At 51.6% G+C, this 11,638-nt stretch overlaps 2 protein-coding genes across 2 annotated transcripts; one reads left to right on the forward strand and one right to left on the reverse strand.

The window, feature by feature from the left end:
- Positions 1-69: 69 nt before the first annotated feature.
- Positions 70-7,007, reverse strand: LOC123787069 (MORF4 family-associated protein 1-like). The gene is made up of 2 exons (XM_087864288.1): positions 2,793-7,007; positions 70-2,624 (listed from the first exon to the last, which is right to left on the reverse strand). Exon 1 carries the CDS (start codon positions 6,735-6,737, stop codon positions 6,378-6,380), a length of 360 nt encoding a protein of 119 aa, XP_087720414.1. The 5' UTR covers positions 6,738-7,007; the 3' UTR covers positions 70-2,624; positions 2,793-6,377.
- A 2,925-nt stretch (positions 7,008-9,932) lies between these two features.
- Positions 9,933-11,264, forward strand: BLOC1S4 (biogenesis of lysosomal organelles complex 1 subunit 4). The gene has a single exon (XM_045789526.2). It carries the CDS (start codon positions 9,990-9,992, stop codon positions 10,644-10,646), a length of 657 nt encoding a protein of 218 aa, XP_045645482.2. The 5' UTR covers positions 9,933-9,989; the 3' UTR covers positions 10,647-11,264.
- The last annotated feature ends 374 nt before the right edge of the window (positions 11,265-11,638 follow it).

Below are 11,638 nucleotides of genomic sequence, written 5' to 3' on the forward strand. Positions count from 1 at the left end.
GGTCTGGCGGCCTTGGATTATTTCCGGACCCCGCAGAGCCCCACCCCCAACACAGCGAGCCCCCTGATTTGTCACTTCGGGAAAGGACACGGGTCAGCGGTAGGGCGGGCCCCCTCCTGACCGCCGCCCGGCGGGCCCGGCCCTGCTTCTGGGGTGGCTCGCAGGGCTGGGCACCGAGGGAGCTCACCCTGCACGGGACACACAAGGGACCCACGGAGGCCCGCGGCCGGCAAGTCCCTCCGCCCAGACGGTCAGACAGCCACTCGTCCAACCCCGGCCCCTCCATCTCTCCAAACATGTTTTCAAGTCACATCTCTTTAATGCACGATACTAGGTTTGGGTTTTTTTGGGGGGGGGTTTGTTTTTTGCCACAAAGGCTGTAAAACACAGTGACACACTTATAGAAGAAACGAATGGGCACCTGGGTGGCTCAGTGGGTTCAGTCTGACCTCTGACCTCTGCTCACGTTTTGATCTAAGGGGGCCTCTGCTCTCACCGGAGTCGCTTGTCCCTCTTCCTGTGCCCCTTCCCCCACTCGTGCTCCGGCACAAACGCGCTCACACGCTTGCAAAATATTTTTTTTGCTTTTTTTATTTTTTTTATTTATTTTTATTTTTTAAAGATTTTTTATTTATTTATGTGACAGAGAGACAGCCAGCGAGAGAGGGAACACAAGCAGGGGGAGTGGGAGAGGAAGAAGCAGGCTCATAGCGGAGGAGCGTGATGTGGGGCTCGATCCCGAAACGCCAGGATCACACCCTGAGCCCAAGGCAGACGCTTAACGACTGCGCTACCCAGGCGCCCCATGCTTTTTTTATTTTTTAAGATTTTATTTATTCGGGCACCTGGGTGGCTCAGTCGGTTAAGTGTCTTCTTCCGGCTTAGGTGGTGATCCGAGTCCTGGTACCGGGCTCCCTGCTTAGTGAGAAGTCTGCTTCTCCCTCTGCCTCTCCCCCACTTGTGCTCTCGCACGCACTCTCTCTCTCTCAAATCTTTTTAAAATAAATAAATAAAATAAGTAAAATGAATCTTAAAGCAGCAGCCAAGATCAGAGAGCCAAGCGTGCTCATTACTACTGACGTGTCACTGCTTCCGGCCGCTTCCGACAGGCAGAACTTGAGAACGTCAGTGTGTACATAAATGTACATACGCACGTCTACGGCTCTATACATTTGTACGACATATACACAGAACCGCACGTTCCCACGGACCTCCAATTTCATTCCAATACCACAGAGCTCATTCTGGCGTTCTCTTTTTTCATATTTTTCTCCAGCTGCTGGCACCCCCTCTCGGGCATGGAAAACTTTTCCCTGATCAGCCTCTGATCCCTGTGCCAGTCTGCCCCCTGAGCCACCCAGGCGTCCCTGCGAAACAAATTTTTTTTAAATAGTTGTCAGCTGGGACCTGGTGTAGCCCAAGGCACTGCTGACTGTGAAGGAGCAGGACTGGCATGAAAGCCACAGGAGGGGGGCAGTTAGGAGAGCACTGTGCCGGTGGCCTAGGGCAGTGGGAGGGGGTGGATGCATCCAAGCTCCATTCTGGTCATATAATCGATGTGTGTCAGTGACAGTAGGGAAGGAGGAAGGGGTTGCTGCGGAGGGAGGAATCAAGAAGGACACTTAGGTTTGAGTTATCTGCACTGGTAAGCAGACACAATTAAATTTTTTTAAAGATTTATTTATTTTTGAGAGAAAGGGAGAGGGAATCTCAAGCAGAGCCCAGCGTGGGGCTCAATCTCACAACCCTGAGATCATGACCTGAGCTGAAACCAAGAGTTGGGCGCTCAACCAACCAAGCCACCCAGGCGCCCCACAATCAAATTTAATTTACATACTGAACTGATGCTCGTTCATTCAATGAGTATTAAGCACCAACCCCGCGCAGCCAAGCATTCGTCTTTGTGCTGGGCATTTAGCAGTAAACAAACTTCCTGCCCTCAAGGGGTTGACCTTCCACGCGGAGAGGTCAGACAGTACACAAATCCATAATCCCGTGGCAGGCAGTGAGATGAAACAGGAGCAGAGAGTAGCAGGGAGGGCAGTGCTGTTTTAAAGAGAGAGCATAAGACGGCCTCTCTGGTTCGGCAGCCCGTAAGCAGACACTTGAACAACGGCCTAGCGAGCTCTGTGCGTGTCAGGCACTCGCCTGTTCTCGGGAAAAACGAAAGTATTGTTTTGTGTCGTATTGCAACAAACCACGAGGGAAGACTCAGGCGTCACGAGCCAGCGGACACGAGTGGCGGCTGGAGAATTTCCCACGCCTTCCGGAAGAGAACACAGAATTTCAGACTCCACAGCAAGGGGCGTTTGGGCACGACGGGCTCATCCACGACAAATGATTTCAGAGCTGCCGACAGAAGGCAATTCAAATTTTCTAGCTGCCCTGGAAGTTGTTTCAGTTCCAGATACATAACCCAATTAGGGGAAAATTCATGAGTCCAAGTGGGAGATCCCTGCGTGCCTCTCTGTCCCACCGCATCACGAGCACGAGCGAAGACACCGGCTTGGCACCACAGCGCTCGCGTTAGAGCCAAGGGTCCAAGATGATTCAGAAGACCCTTCAGGCTCCCATGAAGGAGGCTTAGCATCACGGCCCGGGATAATGAAGAGAAGAAACGCACCCTAATGGAGGAATATATCCTACGGTCAGTTCATCAAGGGGAAAACCGACGCATACACTGTACACATCCACAGAGCGCGTGCACGCGTGCGCGCACACACACACACACACGGGTGTAACAAGTTTTCCACCCCCAACACATCTGCTTTTAAATCCGTGAAGCAACTTACAAGTTTCCGGAATCAAGGCCCACAATATCTCAAAGAGGGGGTGCTCCTTCAGCCAGCTCCTCGACCTGAGAGAACACGGAACCCTGCAACGTACATTGACAGGAACGAGAAACAAACTTCGTGGGCTGTGAGCCACAAAGACTTCGGGGTGAAGTGTTAGCCCAGTTTAACTTAGGTTGACGGACAGAGAGACACCAAGTCTTGACCCCAGGAAAGCCTAGTGGGTCTCTCGACTCCCCTGCTCCAGGTCAGGCTCTCAACTTCCGTCTGCACCAGCCCCCATATTCTTGCCTTCACCCAAGTCCCACCGACGCACAGACCGCAGGCGGTGTAAGCCTCCCACGCTACGGATGTGACCACGGACGCTCCCCTGCTCCTGGGTCTCAAGGGCTCCCAGCACTACTTCTGTCCCCACTGAAGAAGTCAGCAGGGCGGGAGCATGGACAAGGGTTCCACAGACAGAAACAGCCTCTGTAAAGGACTATCTTTGCGCCCAGGTGCTTTACGACAGAAGTACACATTCGTCCAAGACATGTGTCTCGGCTTGTCGCCATGCACGTGGGTTTGCTCTGATCAAACCACACTTAGCGATTCCGGAAACCGCACCCTGCCTGTCCCGTGGCTTTGAGCATCCACCAGCACAGGCTGCTGCCGGTGAAGTAACTCCCTGATGAAGCCTCTCGTCTGCTTGCCCCTCCCCCCCGGCTCCCACAGTGCCCCCAAAGTCACCCCAGGGCTGCGGCGGACGTGGTTCCCTGAGCTTCTGGTGCCCCGACTGGTTTCTACTCAGAGGCTGTACGCCGCACTCGGGGGCAAGTCGTTTGCTCTGAAGAGCTTTCCAGTCGCCTCCATGCAGTGCTGAGCCCCTCCTCGTGCTCCCACAAGATCCTCACACAGCGCAGTGCCATGACTGGTCCCAGCCCTTCTCGACCCAGGCCTTTCCTTCACCTTCCTGGTGCCTCGGACCGGACAGGAAGCTTGTTATACTCCCCCCGACTGAGAGACTACACTCACTGCGGCCGCCGAGACGCAGGGGCTGAGACCCGACGACGGCCTGCAGTTGGTCTCTGTTAAGAGCTGAGGGTTCTGTCATCCCATCCCCACGGCACGGGCCCTAGCAATTCTCCCTCCCAGTTCCGGGCTCACAGAGAACCCCAGACTTCAAGCAGCCCGGTCCCGCCTGCTGATGGCAGTGCTGAAAGAAGAGAGTCCATTTCAAAAGAAATGTATTCACACACACAGGGGCTTTGGTCATCTGCACAACACCTTGATTTGAAAGGTTTTCTACAGAACTTTGGTTTTCGAGGCAAATGAATGCTTACTTATCACATGTCTGATTTTGACCTCAAATCCCGGTCAGGTCTACCCTGATAGACTAGAAGGGACTTCATGGGCCCTGATGACGCCTCTTCCTTTCTCCAGCATCCCCCCGGCTCCTTGGAGACTGTCTCTTTGATGTCATCTCTGAAACCCCTGTGCCGTGTGCAGGCACTACGACAGCGAGGGGTACTCCATCATTCTCTATCCAAACTTCTTTGTCATTTGGGGCCAGCAAGGTTGTCTAAATAAACTCACCTGCCAGGTGACACCACAGACACCGGCGCTATGCCACAAGACACAACTCTCCTCCTGTGTCGCACAAAACCGAAGTTGCAGAATACACACCCCACCATCTTCCATCTCCCACTGCCGTCTAGTTCTCCCCAGTGCTCCCCACAGCAGTCTCACCCCTACACCGGTCACCACAAGCAGTGCCTTCCATGCATCTCCACAGATAGAAGATTCTGGCCCCAAGACTACACATGTTCTGAAGGTCCAAAGAACAATCAGGTCACACGGGTAACAGCAAAACACAAGGCCACGCCCAGCATTTCAAACACTGCAAAGTAACAAGAATAAACATGACCACTGAAACAACTCCTCACTAAGTCCCATTTCCCTTATGTGAGTATTTCTCATACAACAGTTATTTTTCAGGAACAAAATGCAGTGGACAATCTAAACCTGTACCAGGGTCGCCAGCTGAAGCCGGTATCCACCCTGTTAACTCTCAGATGAAAGGACGAACACTGGAGATCTTATCCTCCCCAGGCACAGCTGGATGGGCCAGGAAACATGCAGACCCAGGCCCAAGAGCCGGGAAGGCTTGCTGATCGTTCGACCCCGCTAGTTTACACACAGACAAGTAGCTCATTTAGGCACGTACAGGACCTAACCACAGAACACCAGATGTACCTGATGAAATCTCTAACATAAGAAATAAAGACATTTTGGGGATGCCTGGCTTAGTCAGTTAAGCGTCTGCCTTCGGCTCAGATCATGATCCCAGGGTTGTGGGATCGAGCCCTGCATCAGGCTCCTTGTACAGCAGTGAGCCTGCTTCACCCTCCACCTGCAGCTTCCCCTGCTTCTGCTCGCGCGCTCTCTCTCTCTGTCCAATAAAATCTTAAAAAATAAAAAAGACATTTTCAGATTCCAAGTCTCTCAAGATCAAACAGACAGACCTCCATGGGGCCAGAATAGCTAAGTAACGTCTGTGAACATGACTTCACCTCCAATCAACAGCACCCACCTGCTGAGGAGACACCCCCTGCCCCAAATTTTGCCCTTAAAAACCCTCCCCTGTAAGCCATCAGGCAGTTTGGGACTTGGAGCCTTAGCTCCCCGTTCTTCTGGGTGCAGCCACACCAAGGAACAGCCTTTTTTTTTTTTTTAAGATTTTATTTATTTATTTATTTGAGAGAGAGCAAGAGTCAGAGGGAGAGTGAGAAGCAGACTCCCCGCTGGCAGGGAGCCCGATGCTGGCTTAGCCTATTTTCCTTCACTGCAAAAGCTCCGTGTCAGTCTTTTACTGGCTTGGTGTGCATCCACCACTGACCCTACGGGAGACTGCTACATGCAGATAAGACACATACAAAAACAGAATAAACAACAAACTATTTCAGCTTCCTCAAAGTGTCAACCCATCCTTACCAGGTGACCAGCGTCCATCAGCTGTGACCCTAAAGCACAAGTGGAAGAAATTTACCATCAAGACGCTGAGTCTCAGAATTCTGCATCCTGGTATTAAAAAAAAAAAAAAATTAACCATCCACAAGAATGACACTTCTTTCTGACAGAGTCCTCTGACACATCTGCCTTCTAGAAGAACCCGGAAATTTCTAGTCAAGGCCGACAGCTTCACACTTCTGTTTCTTTCCCTGTGTTCTCAACCCTCCCCTATTTTGCTCTAGGGCCAAGTTTTCTCTGGTCCCCCCGCCGCCACCCTCCTTCGTGCCTCGGGGGTTCTACCTCCAGCAACTGTCCCTTTGGAGGTGACTTCTCAGTTTCACAAAGACACCCGAAATTATTCTGATTTTTCTCTAATGCCAGCGGGGGCAGGAAGAGCCACAAAACTCAGCATCTCCTGGCACCTGTCCAACCCAGCACGGCCTCATCTTCCTCTCAACCTCAACTTTGCTCCCACTGCAATTTCCGACGCTGTGAGCTTGACGCTTCACCTTCACGCCTACAACAGGACGACCCCCCAGGAAGCCACTGAATCCGGCTACGGCAACGGCCCGGCCCGGCCCCGCCCGCGCTCCTTCAGGACGACTCGCTTCTCTCTATCCGCCGCACCAGCTCCACCAGCATCTCTGCCATCTTCGCGATCTCCTTGGCCTTCTCCTCGGCCTTCTCGCACCTCTTGGCCGCTCTGCCCTCCACGCCATCGCTGGGGTTCTGCAGATGGTTCAGGGCACTCTCCTCCGAGGCCTCCACCTGCGTTTTTATTTGGATGAGCATATTGTCCATCTCCCACAGCTTGCTCCTGTTCCGCATGTAGGCTCTCCCGTGCTCCCGGGTGAGGGCCGCGATGTCCTCCCGCATCTCGTTGATGACTGGAAGCAGGAACTGCTCGAAATCCTCCTCGGGCTCCGCCAGCTCGACGATCTCCCAGGGCCGCATCTCTCCTGCCACTTCCTCATGCCCGCACCCCTGGGGACGGCTAAACCCTTACCTCGGGCGTCCGTGCGACAGCAGTGCTCCCGAATGATCCCTAAATGTTCCTCCTTTTACGCGTTCCGCTTCAGAACCGCTACGGGAAGCAACGCCGTGAAGCAACGCCTGATACCCACACTGCGGCCCGGCCAACGTGGGGTACTTGCAGCCACCACCAGCGGGGGGCGTGTTTGCGGCTCTTTCACGACGTGGCCCGACCTCCTTACGGCCACGCCTGGGACCCGCTCGGTGGCGGGCGCGCGCGCAGAGGGGACTCTTCCGCGGGCGCGCGCACGCCGACCTCCACCTGCTTCCCCCGCCCTGCCCCGCCCCCTTCTCTAATAAGCCTCTGGGAGCGCTGCGGCACCTTGCTTACCTCCTCCGCGAGGGCATCCCCGGCTTTTACTTTTACTTTTTCTTTATCTTTTTAAGTGAAAGGAATTCTCCCTACCTAGTATTTGAATAAGACTGGCTGATGTTTACAGCCAGTGCATTAGGCACGCACTGCTCTAAGTGCTGAGATTAATTCGTTTAACCTCATAACAAACCTGTTGGATGAAAAAACTGGCTAAAAACCGTGCTTATGGTCAGAATTTGAACCTGAGCCATTCGGGTCTACGGTCGCTGCTCTTAACTAGAGCACATGCTCCCTCTTCTGGGACAGGGCACTTAAGTAAAAAACCAGGGATCCTAGCTGGCCTCCCCACCCCTTGCTCCCAGATTGTTGTCCTGGGGGAGTTTTTTTCTCGCTGCCTTGGGTTCTTCTGGTCAGTAGGTTTTTGGTCCCTCTTTGAGGTAGGGGAGCTGAAGGAACTCCATTTTAGAAAGGCTCTGTCTCTGCTGTTTCTCTGCTAGGCCACACTTACTCATGTTCTATACTTTGCCTCTGAATAAACCAACGAAGCTATGTTCCCACTTCAAAGGGGAAACAAGTAAGTTAATCATTCTATGAATTTTTGTCCTAGGCCCCAAACTTACCTGATAACATGTAAGAAGAGTCGGATCCCAAACATGTTTCCAGGACATTAGCTTTGAACAAACCTTGGCTGATGCTGGCATCAATAATCCCTACCTTCGATGATTTATAGAATAACACCTATTATTCACCTGCCACTCACCGTTGATCGGTCCCTACTCTGGATTCCTGAAGGAACACGTGCCCTAGATCCCTTTCCAATATAAGCCCCTAACCCCAAGCGAGGAAGAGACTCATTCTCCTTTCCTTTCTGAGTCTCCCAGACACTCTGTCTGCTAAACTCTGTCACTCACACTCTTCAATGAACTCTACTTTTACTTTCTCTGGCTTGCATTTGATTTCTATCCTGTGCAAGGTTGGTCCTGCAGGACCCCCTCTGGGTCCTTCGACCCAGTCTGCCTGCATCATCTTCACCAGACTGTGAGCAACCCAAGATAAAGGGCCACTTCTGATTCGGCTCTGTCCTTAGCCCCTCCTGGCAGCCTGGACACAAGTAGGGCCTTAGGGAGTGCTTTAGAGAGAAGGCTTCCTTTCCTAAAATATATAGCGCCTCTGCCTACTGGAGGCTCCTTAAGGATGGGTTCTGGTCTCGGTCCCTAGCACCTATAGGACCTGCAAAACAGCAGGGGCCCAGTATAATGCTGCTTTAATATTCATTTAACAAAAATATTTGAGCACTGAGAGTATGCCATTGTGGAATGGATGGAGTCTCTTTCCAGCCTTGTTCAGCCAGTGCCCCACTAGCCAGATGTTGGGGGGATCCTGCTTGCAACAGTGCCACAGATTGGAGCTTCAGTACTCCAGTCTCATAAATGAAGACTGGTGATCCCAGCCTGAATATCTGTCAACGGGAAGATAAGTAAGTGAGACGATGTGCAGGAAAGTGTTTTGCAAATACCAAAGCACCAGCAGATATAAGTGGTGATGGTATTATAATTATCATGACCGTGAATGGAGGTTATTTGATGCCAAAGGTTTTGGAGTCAGACACATCCTGGATTAGGTCCTTCTAGTCCCTCCAATTACTTGCTCTGTAGCCTTGAACAAGTTGGTTAACTGGAATACAAATCCCCAAGTGTCAGTTTCCACCCGTTGCTCTAAGTGGGCATTGGACATACATGATCCTCAATGATCATCCCACGATCCTTATAGTTCATAATAATTATATGATACGGTTTGCCCAAGATTTTATATCGTGTGCCGTGAGTGTCCCCTTTCATTCTTCAAACGTTCCTGGTTTGATGAATTTGAATTTATTATAATTATGAAGTGTTCATCAGAAGACACCATTAAGAGTAAAAATGCAAGCCACAGAGCTGGAGAAGATATATGACAAAGGACTCATATTCAAACTGCATTGAGAACTTCTATAGATCAATAAGGAAAAGAAAAATAACTCAATTTAAAAATGGGCAAGACTTTGGGTGCCTGGGTGGCTCAGCAGTGAAGTATCTGCCTTCGCTCAGGTCATGATCCTGGGGACCTGGGATCGAGTCCCACATCAGCCTCCCTGCTCAGCGGGGAGCCTGCTCCTCCCTCTCCTGCTCCTCCCTCTCCTGCTCCTCCTGCTCGTGTTCTTTCTCTCTCTGTGAAATTAATAAATAAAATCTTTTTTTTTAACTGGGCAAGACTTGAGCCGGCACTTCACAAAAGGAAATATCCACATGGCCAGTAAGTACATAAAAAGTTGCTGACGCTCACCATTCAACCGGGAAATGCCAGTTAAAACCATACTGAGATAGCACTCACTCTACGATCCACTAGAATGGCTAAAAATGAAAATATTGACAATACCAAGTGTTGGGGAAAATGTGGAAAGAAGCCGAGAATGTTCAAAGTCATCAAGAATAGTAAGGTTTCGGCGACTTTCCTTCTGTTTATTTCTCTTCTCTTTCATCTCAATATAAGCAGCAAGAAAAAACTAGAGACAGTGGGAAGCTCCTCCTGGATCTTTGACATGTTCTATATTTTGACCTGGATGGAGGTTACGTGAGTGTGTGAACATGCAAACGATGCACTGAGCTTGTACGCATCTTGCCGTAGTTCTGCCACACCTTCAGAGTTTAAGAAGGGTTCTGAGGGTGAGCACATGCGCGCGCACGAACGTCCAGGGCTGGAAACGGGCATTGGCGCGCGCGCGGGAGCCGGAAGCTGGGGCGTGCACGCGCGTGCGTGCGTGCGCAGGAGCCGGAAGCAGAGCTGGGAGGCCGGAAGCGGGGCGGGCAGCCCGGCCGTAGCGGGTCATGGAGGGTCGTCCCCCGGGTTGTGGGCCGCCGCCCGAGGGGTCGGCGGAGGACGAGGCCGAGCTCCAGGGAGCTGCCTGGAGTGGGGACAGCGGCAACGTGTCCCAGAGCCACAGCAGCGCCTCGGGGCCGTGGGAGGACGAGGGCTCAGAGCTGGGCGCGCCGGGCCGCGATCTGCCGCTGCTGCGCCGCGCCGCCGCCGGCTACGCCGCCTGCCTGCTGCCGGGAACCGGGGCGCGGCCTGAGGTCGAGGCCCTGGACGCCAGCCTGGAGGACCTGCTCACCAGAGTGGACGAGTTCGTGGGCATGCTGGACATGCTGCGCGGGGACTCCTCCCACGTCGTCAGCGAGGGCGTGCCTCGCATTTACGCGAAGGCCACAGAGATGCGGCAGGTCTACAGCAAGATCGACCGGCTGGAGGCCTTCGTGGGCATGATCGGCGCCAGCGTGGCCAGGATGGAGGAGCAGGTGGCCAGGGCGGAGGCCGAGCTGGGCGCGTTCCCCAGCGCCTTTAGGAAACTGCTGCACACAATCACCGTGCCCTCTTTCTTCAACAAGGCGCCCTCCAGCAGGCCCCAGCAGAGCGGCTACGAACCGCCCGTCCTGTTTCGGACCGAAGACCACTTTCCCTGTTGCAGCGAGAGACCTCAGAGCTGAGTCGGCTGGCCGGCACTGCAAGGGGACGCTGTCTGAGATGACCTCGGGGACCGAGCCAACTGGAAAGTCCACGATGTTGGAGTATGGCATGTTTCTTTTTTGCACACTCTTGTTCCTCACTGTCTGCATGACTTCACGTAAGGATGTATGGTTTTCTGTGTTCTCCAATGCTGAACTGAGGGCTGCTCGGTCGGGGGCGTCGGGGAAGCTGAATGAATGAGTTTATCTGTGCCTGTGGCTGAACTGTTATTCTTACGGGTTTTACAGCTCAACCATCAGTATTACCTTTCGAAGTTTCTATATTTTATACTCTTAAGAACTTCTGAGCTGTTCAAGTCTTGTTGTTATTCGATCCTAATAGCGATTCCATGTTCTGTAGCTTACTTTTAGGGTAGATGGTAAGTTATTTCATATTATATTAAACTTTGCACATCATGGGTTGTAAACCGAAGGAAATCATACAATTTCTGAGAAGATGTATTGATTTATTGTAGCTAATTCTGCAGTCGTATTTCAAGTATGCCCTCAGAATCTTGATTTGTCCACAGCAAACATGTCTGTATGTGGTTGCTAACATTTGGTTTATAATTTAAATATTAATAAAAATTTTAAATTTTATTGGAAAAGCTTTTTTTCTGGAAAGGACTTTACATCTTTCCTTTTTTGTTTGTTTGAAAATACATTGCACGTGATTGTGGGGTAAGGAAAAGCGGCTTGGGATGTTTCACACTCCTTTAGAATGTGAAAAATGTGAAAAGACTTAGCTACTATTTCGTGGAATTTTGTTTCTTTCCTCTCAGAATGAATAGTTAAATCACGCATGTGAATGACCCCACAGCATGGAATCCTCAAGATGTCTTGCAGATACAACAGGCTTTGATCTTGATTTGAATCTTAATCTGTTTATTAATCTGTTTTATTAATCCTAGATTGTAGTCCTCAAATAAGCACTTTTGCGTCTTTTATTGTAGATCAGAGAGGCTGACAAGAGT

Source organism: Ursus americanus, chromosome 8 (assembly GCF_024610735.1).
Source record: "Ursus americanus isolate L20-20 chromosome 8, mUrsAme1.1.p, whole genome shotgun sequence".
NCBI lineage: Eukaryota > Metazoa > Chordata > Mammalia > Carnivora > Ursidae > Ursus > Ursus americanus.